The 24,789-nt window shown below is 42.6% G+C and overlaps 1 protein-coding gene across 1 annotated transcript; it reads right to left on the bottom strand.

Moving 5' to 3' along the window:
* Positions 1-1,071: 1,071 nt before the first annotated feature.
* LOC138097436 (myosin regulatory light chain 12B) lies at positions 1,072-20,592 on the bottom strand. The gene is made up of 4 exons (XM_068993593.1): positions 20,471-20,592; positions 10,084-10,285; positions 2,384-2,545; positions 1,072-1,532 (listed from the first exon to the last, which is right to left on the bottom strand). The coding sequence occupies exons 2-4, from the start codon at positions 10,262-10,264 to the stop codon at positions 1,360-1,362; spliced, it is 516 nt and encodes a 171-aa protein (XP_068849694.1). The 5' UTR covers positions 10,265-10,285; positions 20,471-20,592; the 3' UTR covers positions 1,072-1,359.
* Positions 20,593-24,789: the final 4,197 nt, after the last annotated feature.

Below are 24,789 nucleotides of genomic sequence, written 5' to 3'. Positions count from 1 at the left end.
TCTCCCGGAGTTTGCTCAGACTCATGTCCATTGAGTTGATGATGCCAACCAACAATCTCATCCCTGTCATTCTCTTCTGCCTTTAATCTTTCCCAGCATCAGGGGCTTTTCAAATGAGTCAGTTCTGTGCATCAGGTGGCCAAAGTATTGGAGCTTCAGCTTCGGCATCAGTCCTTCCAGTGAATATTAAGGGTTGATTTCCCTTAGGGTTGACTGGTTTGATCTTCTTGCTGTCCAGTCTTCTCTAGCATCACAGTTTGAAAGCATCAATTCTTCAGCACTCAGCCTTCTTTATGGTCAACTCTCACATCCATACATGACTACTAGAAAAACCGTCTTGTCAAAAAAAGCTTTGACTAGACAGACTTTTGTTGGTGTATAGTCTTTGGTCTTCTATTTTTTTTACCTGGTATATAATTTTCTGAATTCTGTTCCAACAATGTCCCTCAAGTTATTTTAAATCTCAATGACTATAAAATCATGTTAGAATGTAATGAAAACGCCGTGACCTTTTAAGCATTTGAGGCTTCTCAGAGATAGCACGGTGGTCTCTTCATCCACGCTCTGGAGGGGGCACCCTGGCCTGGAATCCCAGGTCTGGTAGAGCCTCACATCAATCACTCGACTCCTCAGAACTCATTTTTTCCTCTTGAAATAACAGAAATCTATCTCACAAGGTTGCTGGGAGGATTCAATGAAAATCGCCTGCATATAATGCTTTATACAATGTAACTATTTTACCTCCTATTCCTAGACCTGGAATAAGATAATGGTCAATGTATTCTTGGTTCCATTCTGTATTATCATTCAGTAATTTAAACATCTGACTAGAAGCATGAAAGAAACTAAGGTATAACTAGTTTTTACTATATAATGATGTTAAATTATATTAAAAATACTGTCCAATGTTTGTGAAAAGTCAGGTTTCCTGTGAAATCTGAATTATATGAAGTTGAAAATCTAAAAAGAGGACTACCCCCAACTACTAGGTATTTAACTTTCCATTATATTCCATTTGAGTCGGCATGATCTTTATTTCAAAATAGCATTTTTATTATATAAAAATGTAAAAATCCAGCAAAACCAGAAATACCGGATATATTTTCCTGGGCTTTCACATTTGTTGATTTTTATTTGCAATCTCTTTTTTTTTTCAATACAATTTACAACTTCATCCCCATTTGCAGTCTGATTATACAAGTGCTAAGTGGCAGGAAGGTCTAGAATAAATACACCAAAAAAAAAAAAAAGGCAAAGCTGTGAATCAAAGTTGCATGCAACAGGTCTATGGGGGTTGGGGGGAATCTCTAGGAAACAATATAGAGTAAGACAAATTGGAAAGTTTCATCTCAAGTTCCTTCAGTCATCTTTGTCTTTTGCTCCATGCTTAAGGATTCGAGTGAACTCGATGTAATTGAAATTCCCCTTTTTGTCAATAGGTGCTTCTCTGTACAGCTCGTCCACTTCCTCATCTGTAAACCGGTCTCCCATTGTGGTCAGCAGTTCTCTCAGGTAATCCTCCTGAATGGTCCCTGGAAGGCAGCAGAGAAAAGGGAGTTGTGAACAGTGCCCAGCATTCTAATGATCTGGTTCTCAAGCTGGTCAATCTTACAAGATATTACATAACTTACACATTTACATGAACAAAAGTAAAGCAATATGTAACCATATCATTATGTTTTCCTATTGTCTTTAGAGTTCTTTATTAATATTAAATAATTTTAAAAGCTGAGTTAGTAGATCATATGCTTACAAAATTAATTTGAAGCAAGTATTTTCCAGAGGAGGAAAAAAACCTTTGTATTCCATATATATATATATATCAGATATAGGATAGAAGGGCAGTGTGTTTCTAAGACCAAATGAAGGATGGTGCAGTTTTAAAAGGTTGAGATGGAGAGGCAGGAAGGAGGATGCAAGGTGTATCTGAGGAGGAGATGTGAGTGGCTGAGCAGAGGGTTAATGCAGAAGCAAAGCAGAAAATGAAAGGAGTAAGAAAATGGAACAATCAGGTTTTTTTCAGTTTTAAATACGAAGGGGGAAAAACCTAAGGTTTTATCGTTCAAGTTAGTGACCATACTTTTTGGTGAGATTTAAAGTCTCCTGAAGACGTAGTTTTCAGTGTCTAAGAAATACTATATAACAGCCAATTCTTCTGGCTTTCATGGATCCTCAGAACCAAATTCAAAGGTTAACACCACACACTGTGTAGCTATATGACCTACATACCTGTGTTTTGGCCCTTCTCGGTCAACTGTCCTATTACAAACGATGGTTTCCCTTTATTCATTTAAAAAAAATTTATTTTACTAATTTTTCTCACTTCCTAAAAACTGTTTTACACAGTCTGGAACGAGGCCAGGGCATAACAAAGAGTGCTCACCAGTTGCTTCTTCATCAAAGCAGGCAAAAGCATTTCTGATGACATCTTCTGGGTCTGTGCCATTCAGCTTCTCCCCAAACATGGTGAGGAACATGGTGAAGTTGATGGGCCCTGGAGCCTCGTTCATCATGGCTTCCAAGTACGCGTCGGTTGGGTTCTTCCCTGTAAAATTTCACATTTTCCCATTTAAGGACAAAGAACTCATTTCAATAAATAACTATTCTGTTATTGTTATGTTCCACAATGTATTTTTAAAAAGTTACACCACCATGACATAAAACTAACCTTTCAGTTAATTTTTCAGTTAACTTACATTGCTGTTGCTGTTTGCTGTTTAGTCACTAAGTCGTGTCCAACTCTTTTTCAACCCTGTGGACTGCAGCCTGCCAGGCTCCTCTGTCTGTGGGATTCTCCAGGCAAGAATACTGGAGTGGGTTGCCATTTCCTTCTCCAGGGGATCTTCCTGACCCAGAGATCGAACCTGAGTCTCCTGCACTGGGAGGGTAATTCTTTATCACTGAGCCATAAGGGTAGCCCATAACATAAAAAAATCTTAGATATACCATTATAAAAATGCATTCTGGGCTTAGATTGTCCATTCACTGATACTTTCTACAACTTTTCCTTCACTGTGGTTTAGTTGCTAAGTCATGTCCAACTCTTGTGACCCCATGGACTGCAGCCCACCAGGCTCCTCTGTTCATGGGATTCTCCAGGCAAGAATACTGGAGTGGGTTGCCATTTCCTTCTTCTTCACTATTTTTCATTCAAAACAAAACAAAACAAACACGTGAAACTATGAAACAGGCAATGCCACATGAGCACATTCTGAATGTTGATAACATTAAAGACCCATCAGGACATTTCAATATTGGTTATTTTAAAAAATCTATTCATGTTTCTAACTGTGGTACACGTAGCCATAATTGGTATGCTTCAAACTATTTATAAGTTAGTCATTTAAGCTAAAACTATTAGATTGGTTTAGAACTGGGAGCTCATTTTAAACATTGTTACATTACATTCTTTTTGGTTGTCAGACACATGCCCAGATGCCATTACTGGTGTTGAAATGCAGTCTTGTTTAGCATTGTTCATGATGGGAAATCTTAACCTCAGTTCCAACCGTGAACATGTCTCCCTGTTCTCCCTGTTGGACATGACTTAGCAACTAAACCACAGTGAACATGTCAGTGGGAGGGAACTCCCCTGACCTTCCGCTGGAAGTTGGGAGAAATTCCCCTGGAATGGCCTCATTTGGTGGGAGTAACAAAAAGCCTCCTCGGTCCCAGCGCTTGTGAAGTCCACATGGCGTGGGAAAAGCAGCCCTGAAGGAAGCGTCTGGAGCAGTGGGTTTGAACCCCAGTTCTGCCCCTGGCTTGCATGCCTGGGAGGAGGGTGGCACCTGTCCAGGATTTACTTTCTATCTGTAAAACGACTTGACTAGTTAAATTCCAGGTTTCCCTTCCAGCATTAAGTCTGTACAATTCTCCATGAAAAGAACATGTATGTCAGTATGTCTCTATTATACCCAACTAAGCTCTAATGATAGTCCATGCTAGAACCATGGTTCATATGTAAGCTTTACTCCTGGGAATCTGAGTGGAATTTAAGTGCCAGGTTGGCATCCATCTTATTGCATTACAATCTTCATTCAGTACACCTATTCAATATACCAATACAAAATCAGCCCCAAATTAATCTCAAGATTCTTTAAATAAGTGAAAGTGGTTTAAAAAAAAAAAAAAGAACCATTACTTTTCTACCTTCAGGCCTAACCCAATTCTCTTGCACCAATTTTTTGGGGATAAAAAGTATAACCCAAAAGTGTGAAGAGTACTTGGGTACAAAGAAGACACAGGGGTTTAAAATGAACTGGCTTAGGCTAGGCACCTATGGACCCATTCAAGGAGTCTAATATAATTTGATTTAAAAGGTAATGGGTTCCCCAAATGGAAGTCCTCAAAGTCAGCCTCTTATTGTACCACAACCCTTTCACCCAACAAAAGCTAACTGAACATCTACTAGGAGGGAACAGGCTGAGTGTTCAACCTCTGTAATGCAACTAAGACCCATAATTTTCCTTGGTGGGCTTCTTCGGTAGTGACCTGAAGTACATTTAGTGATTCAGAGTGCGGAAAACACTGGGAACCACCCCGCCTGCAAGTCAGCAAGTCGGATCCTGTCTTCACTCTTGAAACAGAACTTGACCTCCACCGTATCCTCTGCCTGCCTTTTGTTTGTGGAATAAGTTTAGTCAGAAAATATGTTTAATCGGAGAAACGAGAAATGCGGAATCAAAGGAAAACAGTCAAAGGAGACCAAATAATAATGTCATCCAGCACAGTCAAGAACCTTTAGTTCTTTCTCTGGGGCTACAGATAATATTCTGAGTCACATTGTGGGAGCCATCTTATAGATAATAAAACACCAGGGTGAAGAAGCTAACCATACGATGACCAGACACCACCCACAACATCAGTTCAGTTCAGTGGCTCAGTCATGTCCGACTCTTTGTGACCCCATGAATCGCAACACGCCAGGCTTCCCTGTCCATCACCAACTCCTGGAGTTCACTCAGACTCACGTCCATCGAGTCACTGATGCCATCCAGCATTCTCAGCCTCTGTCGTCCCCTTCTCCTCCTGCCCTCAATCCCTCCCAGCATCAGAGTCTTTTCCAATGAGTCAACTCTTCGCATGAGGTGGCCACAGTACTGGCATTTTAGCTTTAGCATCAGTCCTTTCTAAGAACACCCAGGGCTGATCTCCTTTAGAATGGACTGGCTGGATCTCCTTGCAGTCCAAGGGACTCTCAAGAGTCTTCTCCAACACCACAGTTCAAAACCATCAATTCTTCGGCACTCAGCTTTCTTTATAGTCCAACTCTCACAGCCATACATGACCACCAGAAAAACCATACCCTTGACTAGATGGACCTTTGCTGGCAAAGTAATGTCTCTGCTTTTGAATATGCTATCTAGGTTGGTCATAATTTTTCTTCCAAGGAGTGTTTTTTAATTTCATGGCTGCAGTCACCATCTGCAGTGATTTTGGAGCCCCCCAAAATAAAGTCTGACAGTGTTTCCACTGTTTCCCCATCTATTTCCCATGAAGTGATGGGACCAGATGCCATGATCTTCGTTTTCTGAATGTTGAGCTTTAAGCCAACTTTTTCACTCTCCTCTTTCACTTTCATCAAGAAGCTTTAGTTCCTTTTCGCTTTCTGCCATAAGGGTGGTGTCATCAGCATATCTGAGGTTATTGATATTTCTCCCGGCAATCTTGATTCCAGCTTGTGCTTCTTCCAGCCAAGCGTTTCTCATGATGTACTCTGCATATAAGTTAAATACGCAGGGTGACAATATACAGCCTTGACGTACTCCTTTTCCTATTTGGAACCAGTCTGTTGCTCCATGTCCAGTTCTAACTGTTGCTTCCTGACCTGCATATAGGTTTTTCAAGAGGCAGGTCAGGTGGTCTGGTATTCCCATCTCTTTCAGAATTTTCCACAGTTTATTGTGATCCACACAGTCAAAGGCTTTGGCATAGTCAAGTCAATAAAGCAGAAATAGATGTTTTTCTGGAATTCTCTTGCTTTTTCGATGATCCAGCGGATGTTGGCAATTTGATCTCTGGTTCCTCTGCCTTTTCGAAAACCAGCTTGAACATCTGGAAGTTCATGGTTCACGTATTGCTGAAGCCTGGCTTGGAGAATTTTGAGCATTCCTTTACTAGCGTGTGAGATGAGTGCAATTGTGTGGTAGTTTGAGCATTCTTTGGCATTGCCTTTCTTTGGGATGGGAATGAAAACTGCCCTTTTCCAGTCCTTTGGCCACTGCTGAGTTTTCCAAATTTGCTGGCATATTGAGTGCAGCACTTTCACAGCATCATCTTTCAGGATTTGAAATACAAAATAGCTCAACTGGAATTCCATCACCTCTACTAGCTTTGTTAGTAGTGATGCTAAGGCCCACTTGACTTCACATTCCAGGATGTCTGGCTCTAGGTGAGTGATCACACCACCGTGATTATCTTGGTCATGAAGATCTTTTTTGTACAGTTCTGTGTATTCTTGCCACCTCTTCTTAATATCTTCTTCTTCTGTTAGGTCCATACCATTTCTGTCCTTTATCAAGCCCATCTTTGCATGAAATGTCCCCTTGGTGTCTCTAATTTTCTTGAAGAGATCTCTACTCTTTCCCATTCTGTTGTTTTCCTCTATTTCTTTGCAATGATCACTGAGGAAGGCTTTCTTATCTCTTCTTGCTATTCTTTGGAACTCTGCATTCAGATGCTTATATCTTTCCATTTCTCCTTTGCTTTTCACTTCTCTTCTTTTCACAGCTATTTGTAAGGCCTCCCTAGACAGCCATTTTGCTTTTTTGCATTTCTTTTCCACAGAGATGGTCTTGCTTCCTGTCTCCTGTACAATGTCACAAACCTCCGTCCATAATTCATCAGGCACTCTATCTATCAGATCTAGGCCCTTAAATCTATTTCTCACTTCCACTGTATAATCATAAGAGATTTGATTTAGGTCATACCTGAATGGTCTAGTGGTTTTCCCTACTTTTCTTCAATTTAAGTCTGAATTGGGCAATAAGGAGTTCATGATCTGAGCCACAGTCAGCTCCTGGTCTTGTTTTTGCTGACTGTATAGAGCTTCTCCATCTTTGGCTGCAAAGAATATAATCAATCTGATTTTGGTGTTGGCCATCTGGTGATGTCCATGTGTAGAGTCGTCTCTTGTGTTGTTGGAAGAGGGTGTTTGCTATGACCAGTGCATTTTTTTGGCAAAACTCTATTAGTCTTTGCCCTGCTTCATTCCATATTCCAAGGCCAAATTTGCCTGTTACTCCAGGCAAATTTTGTCAGTTTCTTGACTTCCTACTTTTGCATTCCAGTCCCCTATAATGAGAAGGACATCTTTTTTGGGTGTTGGTTCTAAAAGGTCTTGTAGGTCTTCATAGAACTGTTCAGCTTCTTCAGTGTTACTGGTTGGGGCATAGACTTGGATTACTGTGATACTGAATGGTTTGCCTTGGAAACGAACAGAGATCATTCTGTCGTTTTTGAGATTGCATCCAAGTACTACATTTCGGACTCTTTTGTTGACCATGATGGCTACTCTATTTCTTCTGAGGGATTCCTGCACGCAGTAGTAGATATAATGGCCATCTGAGCTAAATTCACCCATTCCAGTCCATTTTAGTTTGCTGATTCCTAGAATGTCAATGTTCACTCTTGCCATCTCTTGTTTGAACACTTCCAATTTGCCTTGATTCATGGACCTGACATTCCAGCTTCCTGTGCAATATTGCTCTTTACAGCATCGGACCTTGCTTCTATCACCAGTCACATCCACAACGGGGTATTGTTTTTGCTTTGGCTCCATCCCTTCATTCTTTCTGGAGTTATTTCTCCACTGATCTCCAGTAGCATATTGGGCACCTACTGACCTGGGGAGTTCCTCTTTCAGTATCCTATCATTCTGCCTTTTCATACTGTTCATGGGGTTCTCAAGGCAAGAATACTGAAGTGGTTTGCCATTCCCTTCTCCAATGGACCACATTCTGTCAGAACAAAGCTGCCACAATTTGGAGAACTGGCCTCAAAGAAATAGGGACAAAGGAATCCTGGAACTGAAGAGTAACTGTGCTTAAAACAACCAAGATGACTCTGGTCAGACCATCAATGACCAATTTGAAGATGACTGTCAGGGCTGACTGAGCTGTTTCTACATGTAGCCCTCTCCTGTCTACAAAAGCTTTTGCCCCACTGGTTGCCAGTGCAGGGGTGGGGAGTCTGCCTTTGGCCAGATGTTTGGCCTCCCTTCCCAGGTGCCAGTGTCTGAAATAAAGCAAACTTCCCTTCCCACCAACCTGGCCTGTTTATTTGCTTCTGGGCGTAGAGGAGCCGGACCCCACACATACCCTTTTCCCTAACACTCTCACTCTGACTAAGAGGAATGTTGCAAAATGTTAACAACCACTGAAACTGGGTAAAGAATGGAAGCATGTTCATTATACTGTTCCTTCATCTTTATATTAGCTTAAAAATTTTCAAGGGAGGGGCCATATGTATACTTATGGCTCATTCACATTGTTGTAAGGCAGAAACCAACACAACACTGCAAGCAATTATATTCCAATTAAAAACAAATTTTAAAATATTTTCAGAACAATGTTAGGAGAATAAAATTAAAAGTGAAATAGGGGAATGAAATTATGTGGTTACTAAAAGGAAAAGAAGTAACACCTTTTCTCCCTTTGTCCCTGGCCCTGGAAGAGCTGTTTATGGCTCTCAGTCTAACACAGAAAACACTCAAGTACAGACCCTAACTGTGGGCCATGCTTGACTTGTGTCCCCTGCCCCCAGGCTTGACACTCCTTTCTACTAACCATGAAATCAGTGCTGACTCAGGCAGGACAAGGAGGACTTTCCCTTCCTTCCTTAAGATCAAAACAACAAAATCACATAAAGAATAATAAATTAACACCCACGTAACCAAAATGACAGAGGGTAGTTTCTGTTTGGTTTAAATCTTGTATCTTTAAATGAAATATTGCCATTTGCAGCACCATGGATGGACCTAGAGATTATCATACTAAGGGAATCAAGTAAGGCACAGAGAAAGACAAATATAAAAAATCACTTACACTTGAAATCTTAAAAAAAGAATGATACAGGTGAACTTCAACAAAACAGAAACAGACTCACAAACATGGCAAATAACTTATGGTAACCAAAGGGGAAGTGGGGAAGGGATAAATCAGGGATTTGGGATTAATAGATACACATCACTATATACAAAATATATAAAATAGACATGCAACAAGATTTACTGTTCAGCACGGGAATGTTATTCAGCATCTTATAATAATCTATGATGGAAAAGAATCTGAAGCTGTATTCCTGAAACTAACACAATATTATAAATCAACTATAGTTAAATAATGTGTTTGAGTGTGTGTATGCTCAGTTGTGTCCAACTCTTTGTGACCCCATGGACTGTAGCCTGCCAGACTTTTCTGCCCATGGAATTTTCCAGGCAAGAATACTGGAGTCGGTTGCCGTTTCCTATTCCAGGGGATCTTCCCAACCCAGGGATCGAACACGTGTCTCTTGAGTCTCCTGCATTGGCGAACAGATTGGGCCACTGGGAAAACCCAAATAATGTATAAAAATCCATAAATCCCGTACTTTTACATTTTCATTTCTGTAATTATAAAGAAGTTATTATAAGGTGTGAAAGTCCCCTTCCTTGTGTTCTGCCCCCTGCCCCCCGCTTTTTTTAGGAGACCTGGCCTTCCTCCTTGAGATGATCATGATCACTTATTACTGTCACCTCTGTTCTTATAACCTGTTCTCAACCTTTACTACTTAGTACACTACATTATTAGCCACTTTTGTTTAAGATTCTGGTATTCTGCCACCTAGCCATTCCCGTTTTTTACCTAGTGGACTTATATTTAGCCACAGGAATGGAACCTGCCCAGCCACAGAGGCTGCCAGGCCTGCACCCCCGCAGGCGTATCCTCTTGTGACTGGCCCCGCCTCAGTAGGGCATCTCCTACCCAACATCTCTCAACAGGCCTCTGAGATGGATAATTGCATGTCACACAAAAATTAACTCATAAAATGCTGATTAACGTTTATATTGGAGAAGGCAGGCATATTAAGAACATAAAAGTCTACCTAGAGAAGCAAGCATGTCATGCAAGTCTTCCTTGTCAATGAACCCATCCCTGTTCTGGTCAATCATGTTGAAGGCCTCCTTGAACTCCTGAATCTGGGACTGGTCAAACATGGCGAACACATTGGAGGTCGCGCGCTGGGGGCGCTTCTTGGTCTTGGTCTTCGCCTTTTTGCTCGACATGGTGGCGGTTTAATTCTAGAACTGAAAAGAAAAGAACATAAAGCAAAACAATAGGCATAAAGCACAAAGTAAAGAAAAGGACTCATGACACCTAAAGTTAGTGAGTAAAAATATCTCAACATAGAATGATTATCTGGGTTATGTTATACATGTAAACTTTATTTCCAATGTCACAAAAAACATCTATGAAAAAGGAAGTTTTGAAGAAATAGGCAAGTACTGATGTAGCTTTCCCCCAAGTTTCATGAAACTCATTTTTATTAAACATGAATGAGATTTGAAGCATGCAGCAACAGCTCACACTTACTGAGTGCTACTGTGTGCCAAGCACTGCTGTGAAGACAGGGGCCTCCCCTTAACACTCCAAAGTGGACATCTCAGTTCACAAAGACCGTCCCCATTTAACCCTCACAACAATCCTATGCAGCAGGTATACCTTTTAACTCCATTTTACCACCAACATTACATAACCTCTCTGAGCCTTGGTTTTTTTCAAAATACGGCTTCAAAATTTAGAGAAGCTCACTAAATTCTGTTTTAGAGCAAAACACAATAACTACTCTAACAGAAGTGAGAATTAAATGAGATATATGCAAAGAGACTAGTACAGTCACTATAAGTACATGCTCAAAAGGCTCTCATTTAAAAAAAAAATCAAAACATATCTTTAATCTTGTATCCCTTCTAGCTACATCTTCATTTCCCATTTCCCTAGACAAAACTTTTAGAATAGTAGTCTAATTGTCAAATCTCTCCATTTTCTCATCTTCCCAAACACTCCTCAGTTCTCTGTAATATAGTTTTAGTGGTAGCCTCTAATACTCTCCTACCAATAATTTACCAAATAGAATAGATACTTCTCATTCCCTTTTTTTTTTTTTTTTTTGACCATACCACGTAGTTTGCGGGATCTTAGTTCCCCAAATAGGGATCAAACTTGAGTCCCTGGCAGTGAGAGTCCTAACCACTGGACTGCCAGGGAATTTCCTTATTCCATTTGTATTTGCAGTTTCAACTGATGTAAATAAACACAACACAAATAGACTATTGGTTTTAGAATTAGAAAAGTGCTGAGTTCGAATCTCAGCTTTACCGTTACTAGCTACCATGGACACCAGAAGAAAAAATTGTTTTTTAAATATTTGTTTGCACGGAGTCTTAACCACTGGACCACCAGGGAAGGCCACAGAAAAAATTTTTGATCCAACGTTTTGTTCAATGTTCACAATGGCCCTAAGAGAGAGGTACTCCCTCATTAGGTTAAAAAAAAAAAATTAATGGCTCTTATATAGTAAAGAATTTAATTTTGCCCCAAAAGAGGTCTGGCCTTGGTCCTCAGCTCCTGGGAGGTAATCTCTTAAGTCCTTAGGATGTCCTGCCACGTTTATCTGGGGTCTTGGGGTCAGGTGTTATCAGCCTGGCCTCTAGACAAACTTCAGAAACTGAGACTGGCCTAGAAGCAGTGGACAGTAGCTAGGGGACAGATTCCCAGCAAAAGCTACAGCTAGCAAGCAAGGGTAGACAATACTGTGGCAGGCAATAGTCCGTGCACACTGTCACATCTTACCAGGAATCAATACTGCCCATGGAGAAGACCACTGGGAGCTGAGCATTTGGAATTCTCCTGGGCTCTGCATATCTCTTCCCTTGATTGATTTTAGTCTGAGTCCTTTTGCTGTAATAAACCAGAACTACAGGTGTCACAGTTCTCAGTGAGTCCTAGCGAATACTGAACCTGAGCATTGGTCATTTCAGGGAACCAAAACTGCAATTTGGTGTCAGAAATGACAGAGGCCTTGGGACTGTTCTAACTCTGAAGCCACAGAGTGCAAAGGCAGATGACTGGTGGGGGCAGTGGCTGAGCAGAGGAACTCTGGACCTGGGTCTCTAGGCCTTCCAGACTTGGACTTTAAATCTGTATTGTTTTAGTCCATTTGCAGTTTTGAAGCACATCAGCCTTAAGAGTCCTTACTCTTGACATTCCAACTCCTTCCCCTCCTTGCACACTTGGCCTGAATAAATGTTAATTTCTTCCCCTTCCTGTAATTTGGCTTGTATGTGACCTCAGTTATATTGAAGGTCAAGTCGGACACAGAATGTGATCCACTAGCAAGGCACTTGACTCTTTAATTATTTCTCACATTCCAAAACTGTGGGATTAAAATTCTTTCTCATGCTAAAAATTCTATGATTCTATTTCTCCAAGATTCAAAAGATATAAAAGACAGTAGATCTGAAGGCAAGAATTAGTGCTCTCCCTCAGTATCAACAAATTGTATCTGTAATAGATTTATTTAGAAAAATCTCCCAGAGAAAAATCTTTATTAAAAAAAAAAATCAGTCAATTGTTTCATGCTAACCCTACAGCTAACCCAAAAGTATATTTAAACATCTTAAACCTTAGCTGGAGTTGTCGAAGAAGCTGATGCTGAGAAGAGAGAGGTAACCCAGTAAGGCTAGAAAAGCCATTATACAGTGAGCAAGTCTGAGCTCCCAGTCAAAACCCGTTACAGAGCAGATATGGCTCAAGGTAGTAATACCATGATTTCTTTAAAAAGAAAAAAGTTGATTTTTTTCTTTAAAAACTGGGCTTCCCTAATAGCTCAGTTGGTAAAGAATCCACCTGCGATACAGGAGACCCTGGTTAGATTCCTGGGTTGGGAAGATCTGCTGGAGAAGGGATAGGCTGCCCACTCCAGTAGTCTTGGGCTTTCTTTGTGGTTCAGCTGGTAAAGAATCTGCCAGCAATGCAGGAGACCTGGATTCGATCCCTGGGTTGGGAAGATCCCCTGGAGAGGGAAAGGCTACTCACTCCAGTATTCTGGCCTGGAGAATTTCACGGACTGTACAGTCCGTGGGGTTGCAAAGAGTCGGACACGACCCAGCGACCTTCACTTCATTTAAAACTAGTGTACATTTATATTTGTATATGGTACCCATAAAAGTACACATATAAAATATCAAGTGATAATAAAACATCAGCTGAAAAGTAAGGCAAAGTTGTAGCAAAACAATCAATCTGAAACAAACTCTGGCCTCCAAAGAAACTTCCCTCCTCTTTCTTCTCAACTCCTGAGATAAACATCTTGGCTTTCTCCACTTTCTCTCTTCCTACTCACCACAATCTGGCTCTCTCTTCTCTACTGTAAGCACTTTCCATTTGCCAAATCCCATTTAAGTCTTCTGCTGTATTTGACACCATTTTATCCCTCTTCTCTTCCGGAGTCAGCAACCCTTGGCCTTGATGAACTGTAATAGCAGAAATGAACTGTCCCAAAAGGAACAGAAGCCCCAGGTTCCCATCCTTGAAGACCTCATTCTCTTAGGAAGGAGACTCCTGAACATCAGCTTGGGACACCTGGTTGAAGTAAGATGCTGGTCTGACTTGGTCTCTCAGGCCTCCTCTCAGTTCTATTTCTATGTCTGGTCTTCCTCCAGTTTCTTATTAGGCGCTTCTCTCCTCCACTCACTTAAATATTCACGTTCCTCAGCATTCTCACAGTCAACGGCTCATTAAATTAACTCTGCGTGGATGATCTCATCGGCTCTGTTCTGACAACACCTGTGACTCCCACGTCTGCATTCCCAGGGCAGATCCTTCCCTTGGGCTGTGGCCTCAAACAGCCATTTGTGCTGGTGTGAGGCACTCATTTGATGTCCCACAGACCCTCGGAATTAACGTGTTAGAAAATGAATTACCTTCCCTTCCTAACCTTTCTCAGCTTTGGTTCCTGTCAGTTGATGGCACAATCACCTACTCCCTCACCAAGCCAGACAACCGTGAGTCATCCCTGACTTGTCCCTCTCCCCGATGAAACAGGCCCAGCCTCTTAAAATATATATCAGATTCGCTCATCTTCTTCTTGCCACCACCCTACTCTGGGCCCTCATCACCTCTGTCTAGAATATTTTTATGGCCAACACACCAACCTCCTTGCCTCTTGGTGGCCTGTCAACTACTCTTTATCTTCCAGCCAGAGGCGTGTAAAACATGAAATGACCACATCATTCCCTTTTGAGAACTCTTTGGCCCTCCACCTATGCCTACAGGACAGAGTACAAGTTCTTAAGCATGCACACCTTTCTCCACTCTAGAATGACCTTTCTCTAGCCATTCTCTGCTTTCTCCTCTTCCTTCAGCAACACCAAATGTCTAGAATGTGACCAAGCACCATGCAGTTTCTCAACTCACGTATTTGTTTTTATTTTTCTAGCCCCAAATACCTTAGCACCAGAGAATTAAAGGTCTACTCAACTTACGGCTACTCCCATTTGCTGAGTGACTCATGTGCTAGGCACACGGCTGAATTACATTTCACATGTCCGCTTTACACATGAAGGAACTGAATAGCAAAGATGTCAAACAACTTGCCCATGGTCACCTGGTGGCAGACCTAGACTTCAACCGCATTTGTTCAAGGTGATTTTACCTGTATATTCTTCATGTAATTCTTCTAGCTTTTATTTTTGGCCACAGAGCCCAGGTTGTGGGATCTTAGTCGCCCTACCCGGGACTGAACCTGCACTTCCACTGCAGCCATAACCACTGGAGTGCCAGGAAAGCCCCTCTAGTTATTTTTTTTAACCACAAAATATTTCTTAAACTTTCAATACTCACCAATTTAATCCAACATTCCTGAACAGCTACTTTCCTCTAAATGTAATTCCCAGTGAAACTGAGTTTTCAAATTCCAGCTCTTCTGGGGAATTTATTTGCAGAGATTAGAAGTGCACAGCTGAATGGGAAGGGAATAAAATACGAATGGCACCTCCCGCAGCTGTGCAGTGTTGCAGCCTTGGTTTGGGTTCATCAAATGGCAGTATTTCCTACTAGTATCTGTCTTGGTTTGACATGACAGGTAAAGGCTTGACATCTTTACCTGCAACTGTCAAATTACTACTTGACCTATAAATATCAAACAAATAAAACCCACCAAACTCCATCCTTAGTTACAAAAAATATCCATTTAGAACACAGCATATAAAGTAGTGAATCAGCCTTAACAGCAATAAAACAAGTCTCAGTTCCTCTTCAAAATTTTTATTCTATTATTTTTGTAAATTTCTGAAACAGAGTGAACTAAAGGTTGTATGTAGTATTCACAGAGGTTAAAGAAGGGCAGGGATATAGGAATACTGGTGGTACAGGTGGTTATAGTGTCAACATATTTAGATCATAGTCTAAATATTTGCAAAATCACCCGCAATAGTACTGTGCAAATCAAAACATGGGCACCGTGATCATTAACAGGCAGCAATTGCTTGAGAACTTCATCCAGCCTCTATGGCTTTATTGGGAGCCTGGGAGAGGTGTTTATGGCACATTCTGTCAGCTTCCTAAGAAGCATCTCAGGCAGCAACATGATGCTACCATATGGCAGGTAGATACAGCTCTCACAGCAGTTAGCCTCTGGTTTCGACCTTGGCTGCACATCAGAATCACCTTGGAAAGTTTTAAAATGTGATGTCTAGATCCTGGTCTGGTACAACCGAAACTGAATGTCTATAGGTGAGGCCTATGAATTGGTATTTTTAAAATGCACCAAGTGATTCCAATGTAGAGTGAAGGTTAAGAATCACTGAGTTAACCACTTAGAAGGCACTGACTGGTTCTGAGTTTCTGCCTGACACTTTGTAATAATAGACTAACAAAAGAAAATCAAACAAGTTTATTAAGGTGTATATCTCATGTTTACCTGGGAGATACCCAGGGAAAATGCAACTCTGGCTTCAATATCATCTTCAGCTAAAGCCAGAAGAAAGGTGTGTGTGAAGGGGAGAGGCTAGGGACGAAGGTGAAAAGTACAGTGTAAACAAGGGCAAGTTTTCCCTTGCAGGTTTCAGTCCAGCCTTCCCCTCTAAGAGTCTAAAGTTGTCTAACAACTTTTGTCCTTCCTGGTAGAGAGCGAAAGAAGACCTTTGTAAATTTGTGTCCTGCCTTTTGGCAAACTTCCTGAAGCCTGTGCTCAGTCCTTCGGTCGGGTCCTTTGCAACCCCAAGGACTGTAGCCCACCAGGGATTCTCCAGGCAAGAATACTGGAATGGGCTGCCATTTTCTTCTCCAGGGGATCTTCCAGACCTAGGGATCAAACCTGAATCTCCTGCCTCTCTTGCACTGGGAAGCCCTTCAGGCAAACTGAGGGTGGGCAAAGAGATTTTCTTGTGTCTGCCTCTTTTTAGTTGCCTTCAGCTCAAAAGAATTTTTAGGCCAAAGTGGCATATTTTGGGGTAGTATATTCTGCCACCCTTCATACGCAACGGGACACTGTGAAAATGAAGGGGTGTGACTTTGTCATAATACATGTTGTAGGTTCTGCCATGCTCTCGCTCATACTGCTTAATGTGGAGGAAGCCAGCACCAGGTCATGAAGGCACTACACGACCCCACGGAGCAGTCCATGTAGCAGGGAACTGGGGCCGCCGGCCAACTGCCAGCAGCAACCTGCCAGCCAGGTGAGTCAGCCATCTTGGAGGTGGATCCTCCGTCAAACAACTGCAAACCCAGCTGACATGTGGACTCCCAAGTTCAAGACAGCCAGAATCACTTTGCTAAGCTGCCCTGGAATTGCTGGCCCTCAGAAGCTCTGTAGTGTCTTCTTAAGGTGCTAAGTTTGGACATAATCTTATATACCTATAGAAAACTAATCAAGCCATTGTGCTTCCTTGGCATCTACAATATTTAATAGGGCAATGCCTTTATTTCAGAATTATAGCCAAAGAATTTTTAAAACCCTGAAGGGGCCAAAGCCACGTTTGCACTGGATAGGGAAATTTTTTATTCCTGGTTCAGTTCAGTTCAGTTCAGTCGCTCAGTCGTGTCCGACCCTTTGCGACCCCATGAATTGCAGCACGCCAGGCCTCCCTGTCCATCACCAACTCCCAGAGTTCACTCAGACTCACGTCCATCGAGTCAGTGATGCCATCCAGCCATCTCATCCTCTGTCGTCCCCTTCTCCTGCCCCCAATCCCTCCCAGCATCAGCAAGCTTTAATCCCTTCCATTCGGTTTCTCTCAAGTTCAAAAGGTTCTTCTCTTAAGTGCAACAGAGTCACTCCTTCTTCAACATTCCCATCACCAACCTCTATCCTCTTCTTCAGGCTGATCACTATGCTGATTTCCTAGTTCTTGCTTTCTAACTGGAGTTTTCTTCAGTTTGTCTTGAATGACTGCTTTTCTCAAGGACTGGTTGAAAAACTGATAGCATAATGGCACCACTCAAAAATGAGGTAACTGGGGGAGGAAGGAGAAGCTGGTTTCATGAGCAACGGGATGACAGAGAGTTCAAGTTTTAGCCATGCTACAGCAGAGATGCCTGGGGACAAGATGTTTAGAAGGTCTCTTCTCAAGGCTGATTTGTGAACAGAGGTACAGAGTGAGGTCTGAGAGTGGATGAACACAAAACAAGTAGAGAATGGTTCTTGGATTAAAACCTAAGGTCATTTCTGATTCAATTCTCATCTTCGCCAAGGTCTATCAGCATCTGCAGGAACATCTCGTGAATTCCCATGGCTATTACTGTAGTCAAGACTAGTGCTCGTGCTAATTGGGAAGATCAAATGACTGGGTATGTGAGCAAGTGTAAACAGCAATATCAAGAGAGTTGAGTATATAATCAAATTAAAATACTCCACAAAATTAACCTGACATACTCAATGACTTATTATTGTTTTTATCCTGCCTATGTAGGCAGATATATAATCAGCTCCATAAATTATTGTATCTGTTACCTCTTCTAGAGCCAAACTCAATTTTACAGCTTTTCTCTTAGCAGCGGTGAAGTTTTCCCCATGCTATACGCATTTTAACATTTATCACATACATTATAATGCTGTCATTGCTTTATTATGGGTTTTATGATCATCCCAACTGGTAGTAAACTTTCTATCGTCTCTACTCCCTTATCATCTTTTTATTGTGAAACAATAAAGTAAAATTTACATATGGTGAAATGTACAGATCTTAAAAATGATGTACACCATGTAACCACCACCCCAAGTAACCAACCATCAAGTAACAAACATGACTCCAGAAAGTTCTCTCCAAATCAATCACTCTTTCCCTAGGCTACCATTGCTCAGATTTCTATCACCATAAATAGTTCTGTCTTTGAACTTCTTATAGATGGAATTATACAGTGCATACTTTATGTGTCCAATTTCTTTCACTCAATGTTTTTGAGAGTTATGTATCTCGCTGCATCTATCAGTGGTTCTTTCCTTTACTTTTACTGCCCAGTCATATTCCATTGCTGTGTCATTTACATGTCCATTTTTATGGCATTTAGCCTATCTACCAAGGGTTGCAGGGTTAAGTACAGTGTCTTACACATTGCTGGTGCTCAGTAAACACTAGTCAAGCGAACAAATACATATGCCTCCTCAAAATCACAGATAGAATTACATACACATACATCCTCTGTAAGGTAGGTCCTAGGTCTGACTCCCCAATTATGCCTTTCTCCAAGCCATAAACTCCACTGGACTCTCAGCAAGAGATCCTTAACAAAATGTACCAGTCACTCCTTGTTATATACCTGACACAAACAAAGCTAATGAGTGCTAAATATGTGCTAGGCACTGGTCTAAGCATTTCATATGTATTAACTTATATAATCCTCAGAACCACTTTGACATAGGTGCTGTTATTTTTCCCATTTCTCAGATGAGAAAATTAGGGCAAAGAGAATACATAATTTGTCTGGAGCCACAGATAGAAAAAAGTAGAACTTAGATGCAAAATCATGCTCAGGAAATCTATCTCCAGCGCTTGTATCACTAGCTCTTAATGCCTTGCAGCTGGCTGGAGGTAATAAGCAAAGCCATCACAGCTCAGGTGTAGAACAAAAGAAGATGCCAAAATCAACCCAAGATACACGTTGTCTTTGAACCTTGGGAGACTGACAACCAGCTTTCTTAGGGGCTCCTGGTCCTTTTATCTCTCCTAAGTCCAGCAGCCCTTACCTGGGGACCTGTCCTTTAGAAGCTGCAGTTTATCTTGCCCAAACTCAGTCTCATTAAACCATAAACCGAGTCAGTCACCATAGAAGCTGTTTTGTTCAACACAGCCTGGACAAACAATAAGCTGTGTACTTAACCATAAGCTCCAAGAGAGTCCATCTAATGCTCAGAGAAAATGGGTGGTCCAGGTGAACCCCTCAAGTGACCTTGGGCAAATTATCTCACTTCGCTGGATTTCACTCTTCTCCATTATAAGACTAAAGATAACCTATAAGGTTCTTCTGAATTCTAAAGTGCTATGATTCTTTTCTCACGGAAGGAGAGTTGCAAATCCATCTTTAACCAAGGCTGCCAAACTAATCCTCTAAACACCCTTTTCTTCATATCTCTCTCCCTTAGTGAAGAATCCAAAATGACTCCCTAATGCCTCTTACATAATCTTTTATTTCTCGTCAAGTTTGCAAGACATCTGTGAAAAGATTCCCACGGATCTACCCACTCCTAGCTATTATCCATCACAGTTCTGTTCCATTCAGGCTAGTCTCCCCATCTTTTCCTTTTCACAAGACACAATTCCCACCTTCTGAGCTTTTGGTCTTGTTACCGCCTACCACAGATCCAGCCAGAAATAGTAAGTTCTCCCTCCCGGGGCTAAGTCCAAGGCCTCCAATGAGGTCACGATTCGTTTTTTCAGGAAACCTTTCCTGATTTTTGCTATTTGTTCTTTTCTTCATTGGTAGAAACGGAGTAAATCTTTATAAGATGCGAGATGCTGCGAAAGAGCCAAAACTCCTGCGGAAATCCTTCCATTCAGCCGGTGCCAACCCGGCACTCCCGGCAAGAACCAGATACTAGCGGGCCCCCTGTGTCCCCAAGGCACCCAGCCCTGTATGTGGCACAGACCCCCCTCACCCACCGACCAGGCCGCGGGCAGCTGGGGGGCGCCGAGGCACCAGGTGTGTGAAACCGTCGGGTGACGCAGCGCCGGGGACCGGCCGCCTCCGCCAGCAGGGCGGCTCCCTAGCCCGTTTCCAAATGCCTGAGCCTCCCGACCCCTCGACGTCCAGCCTCAGGCCGGCCGCAGCCAAGGTCGCCTCCCCGACCACCCCCCCAGCCCACAGACAGGTCCCACAGCCCCCGCCCAGCCCGCCCGCCGGCACCAGGGGCGGGGGCTGGAGTCGGGTAGCCGGAGGCGCAGGGCACTGGGGCGACCCCAGGGTTGTCGCGCGCGGGGGCGAGCGCCACTCACCGCGGCCGGACACCAGCACCAGGATCCGGGCTGCCTGCACAGGACCAGCGAAGGAACGGGCGCGACAGCTGCGGCGCCGGCACTTCCTGCCTCGGGAGGCGGACCGGAAGTCGCACCGGAAGGCGCGGCGGACCCAACTTCAGGACGGGGGACGCGCCGCGGTTCTTGCTCCCGCCGCGGCCGACTTCGCCTTGTCCGCCCCGGCGCGGGGCTGGAGCCGACCACCGCGGCCTGGGTTTTCGCTGTGTCTCGCGGGCCTTGAGGTCCGGAGCGGGCACGGCGTGGCCGGGGCCCCGCGGCCCGCCCTCCTCCCCCGCCATCGGCGGCGGGTCCTGCGGCCCTTCCGCATTCCCGAGCCGGCGCGAGCCCTCGGTTTGGGGGTCGCCGGGCGCCGCCCACCCAGGGTTGTCACTTGGCAGATGAAAGTACACCCCGCCTGGTTACACCAAGTTTCAGATAAAACGAGTAGTTTTTCAGGTTCCGTCCCGCGTCACACTGGGGAAGGTTAAGAGGGCGGCGGCCAGCGGTGTCCGCCTGCAGGAAAGCCCTTTCTTTACAAACTGCACGCCCGGAGTTCTATCATCTGCCCTCTCCTGTCTTCATCCTCACGTTATCTATCAGGTGTACGCCCTGACCAGGACAGTTTCTCCTTTCAACCACGGGAAAACTATTCATTTGCTTTCCTTTGATTTACTACAGTATAAACTTACATACACACACAAGCGCGCACACGCATTGTACCATGCTCTTGGTCAAAACAAAGGACACCACCAAAATGCGTTACTCCAGTTTTGTTCTAGCGTTCATATTCCCTCAACCTTGGAATATTATGAAAGTGAAAGTCACTCAGCCGCATCCGACTCTGACTCTATAGACCGCAGCCTGCCAGGCTCCTCTGTCCATGGGATTTCCCAGGCAAGAATACTGGAGTGGGTAGCCGTTCCCTTCTCCAGGGGATCTTCCCGATCCAGGAATCGACCAGAGTCTTCTGCATTGCAGGCGGATTCTTTACAGTTGAGCTACCAGGGAAGCTCTTGGAATATTATAGATGGATAAAACTATTTCTGGATAATGGGAGATAACCCTTTGTGGAGCACTGTGTTGCCTCAACGTGTGCTGAATGCTAGGGAGAACAATCCAGTCTTTTATATTCTAGGAGAGATGAGAAATCTAGGAATCTTTGATTAGAAATATCTAGGTCATAGGAATCTTGTGTTCAGCACTCTATACCAGTTGTTCTTAAAACAGTAGCACCAATAAGAAACACCCGCGGGCTTTCTAAAAAAGCCCAACCCCTCCCCCCCGCAGATTCAGGTCAAGAGTAGGGCAAGAATCTGCATTCCTAGTAATCCCTAGCATCCTCCCCAAGTAGCACTGCCCCCAGGTCCTTAATTGAATGCATTTTCTCTAGAGTCTGAAACCAACTGCTGAGAAATCATATCTGGTTCTAAAATATTTACCCTTTCCCTCAGCTGCAGTCTCCCCTTTGGCCCAATAATTAAATTTTTTCCCACTCATCGTAACATTTTGGCTCCTGAGGTCTTTGTCACAGTGCTCTTCTAGTGTGCGCTATTAACCATCCAATAAGTCCTCACCCTGGCCACCTTAAATAAGATCATAGCTGAGATACCCTGACTGCACTGTCTTTGATCTCCATATTGGTTACTAGAACTGTGCTTTCCAACACAATGGTCACTAACCACATGTGGCTATTTAAACGTAAATTAAAAGTTCAGTTATTTGAGACACATTTCAAGTGCTCAATAGTCACATGTGACCTATTGGACAGCACAGAGAGCATTTCCATCATCACAGAAATTTCTGGCTAGCACTGTTAAAAGTAGAATAAGTATCCAGTCCTTGGGAAACGGTTAGTTATGCATACTCTTATCAAAGATAATTGTTTGCTGTGGTCATTAAAAAGAATGGTTTAAAAAAAGGTAACATACTTAAAAAATGGTGGGTATGCCAAAACATGACAATTTAAGATACATTAAACTAAAAAACAAGTTTGTGTATTTACTACAAATATAAAATGTATGTAGATAAATATGGAAGAGAAGTTATGATGCCTGCTATTTAAGCAGTCACACAGAAACCTAGAAAAAGAAGATATAGGGACTTGGGAAAACTGGCTGTTGAAGGATGAGCTCCAGCAATGCTTTTCAGGACAGCAAGGATAAAAACCAGGGTTGCAGGGAAATCAAGAACTTGTACACTTAAAGAGGACCTAGAAAGATACAAACAATTCTGACATACTGGACCTACTTGGAAATCTAAAGTAAACTGTTTAAGGATCTACTCTATACCACACATTTTTATGTATATTCTCATTAAATACTAATAACAACTCTTTAATAAAATTCTAGTTTGAGATAATTTACTATCAAACTCCTATAGACCTTTCTACTAACCTGTCTTCTAATCTCCAACTATGATTAACTCCTGTTACCTACCCTTTACTGTTTTCAGAGGGAGAACTATCCATTTTTATTTTTCTAAGAATAATCCTACAACATGTGATCTAGGTTTTCTGTTAGACATCCCTCCTTTGGTTTCATTTGCTTTTTCTCTAAAGAAATTCCCTGTAGTCCTGCCTTCCCTATAAGCCTCTCCTACTGCCAAACAGGCCCTGCTGGTAAACAGAATACCTGCTGGATGCTAGACCATTTAGCTTTAGTGTGTTTCTATTTTTACTACAAACATAGAAGGTATTGTCCCTGTTAAACAGGTGAGGAAACTGACACTTATGGTGAACTGCCCAAGGACACCAAGCTCATCAAATAACAGACTGGCAGAATTGACTCAGCCAACTCTGACTCTAAAACCCATGCTGCTCCTAATCATAAAAATGCCACTTTATGTATTCATAGATTATGTTCCTGTTATGAACCAAGAGCATTACTTCCATTTACAGATGAACAGAGGTTGAGGGGGGTCAAATAACTCTCTTAAGGTTATAAAGCCATGATGGAGCACGAACAAGGTTAAAACGCAGCTGGACTGAACCCCAAACCTAGACACTGTCTGTCCCTGTCTCCTGCTACATTGACTTCTGCACTCAAAACTCCACCTAACAGCCCTAGCAGAAGTGACTGACTTCCCAGATCTAGTGGCCTCCTTGAAACTCTCCCGTATTCGATTTTTCTGTGGTTTAACACTACTGACTCACCTCCTCACTCTTCCAACTGTTCACCTGGTTTCCATCACACTGTGTGGTGGCTTTATCTACTGTCCAAGCCCTTTTCAACATCTATCTGATCCTCCTTACAACTTGCCAGCACACCCTGTAGTCTAGTTATCTCTCTTGTGGTTCTTTCTCTCTTCATACCTTATAAAAAATGGTTGTCTTTCCTTTTCATAATTTGCTTTCACTTGTCTCATATAGCCAGGCCTATTCCTGTTTCTTCCAGCAGCACTCAAACTGCTGCTCTGATCCAGGTATAAAGGCTCTTTGATCAAGTAAAATCAGGGCCCTGGGACTGGAATGACACTGATCACAAGCAAGTGGGTAAGGAGGCTGCCCCCATTAGGCTGGTTTCATCAGAAGTTCTGCAGTGACTTGCTTCAAGTATGGCTTTTCATCATGGAGGCTCGTTTTTCTATCAAACGCACTCACTGTTGGAGTACACGCTTTAGCGTTTTACTGGCAATCATCTTAATTATGCAAAGCCTACTTTCCGCGTAGAGAATGCTGTTACTAAATGAAGAGCCATTTCATTCAGGGGAGATCATCCACTGTTTCTAACAGTGGCTGGTTCTTTGAGCAGTTATCTGAAATGGAAATGGAGACCATAGATGAGGCTACTTTTTCTTCCCCCCAGTATGGGAACAATGTTATTTGTTCTTCACTGGAAATTTGTTAAAGCAGAAGCGATTTTTTCTTCCAGCTGAAATGTAAATTTAGTCCAACAAACAAAATTTCAGTATCACGGCTATAGCCTGAAAAAAGTACTTTGCTTATTTAAACCACTGAATGAAATTCAGGAACACACTAAAGGCAAGAGTTAAGGCAGGTGCTAAGAGCCTAATCTTTAAAGGCGCAAGAGCAGTCTCATCACTGGTTCTTCCACTCCTGTTCTATAAAGCTGGCCTCATGAGGTTAAAGAATCCAGCTCACCTATTCTGTTCAGTGTGAAGGTCTAATGCCCTGAAGGCATTCAGTAATTGCATCTTCCCTGAGGTAATAGTTTTGTCCAAGGATAGTCTTGTTATTAGCAGTATAAAATGTAAAATTATGAGTTAACAGTCCAATATTCATCTTTAGAGGCTAATTGTCCATCCATTCTTCCCACCTAACCCCCCCTCCAGTGTTTCAA

Source organism: Capricornis sumatraensis, chromosome 21, assembly GCF_032405125.1.
Source record: "Capricornis sumatraensis isolate serow.1 chromosome 21, serow.2, whole genome shotgun sequence".
Lineage (NCBI taxonomy): Eukaryota > Metazoa > Chordata > Mammalia > Artiodactyla > Bovidae > Capricornis > Capricornis sumatraensis.
Note: the sequence above shows the minus strand (reverse complement) of the source record. Positions and strands in the feature narration are given on the sequence as shown.

Excerpts from the sequence above, each read along its gene's own strand:
- LOC138097436 (XM_068993593.1), bottom strand. The coding sequence starts at position 10,264 with ATGTCGAGCAAAAAGGCGAAGACCAAGACCAAGAAGCGCCCCCAGCGC. Across the intron at positions 2,546-10,083 it reads TGACATGCTTGCTTCTCTAG|GGAAGAACCCAACCGACGCG; the intron begins GTAGACTTTTAT and ends GAAATTTTACAG. Across the intron at positions 1,533-2,383 it reads CTTTGATGAAGAAGCAACTG|GGACCATTCAGGAGGATTAC; the intron begins GTGAGCACTCTT and ends GCTGCCTTCCAG.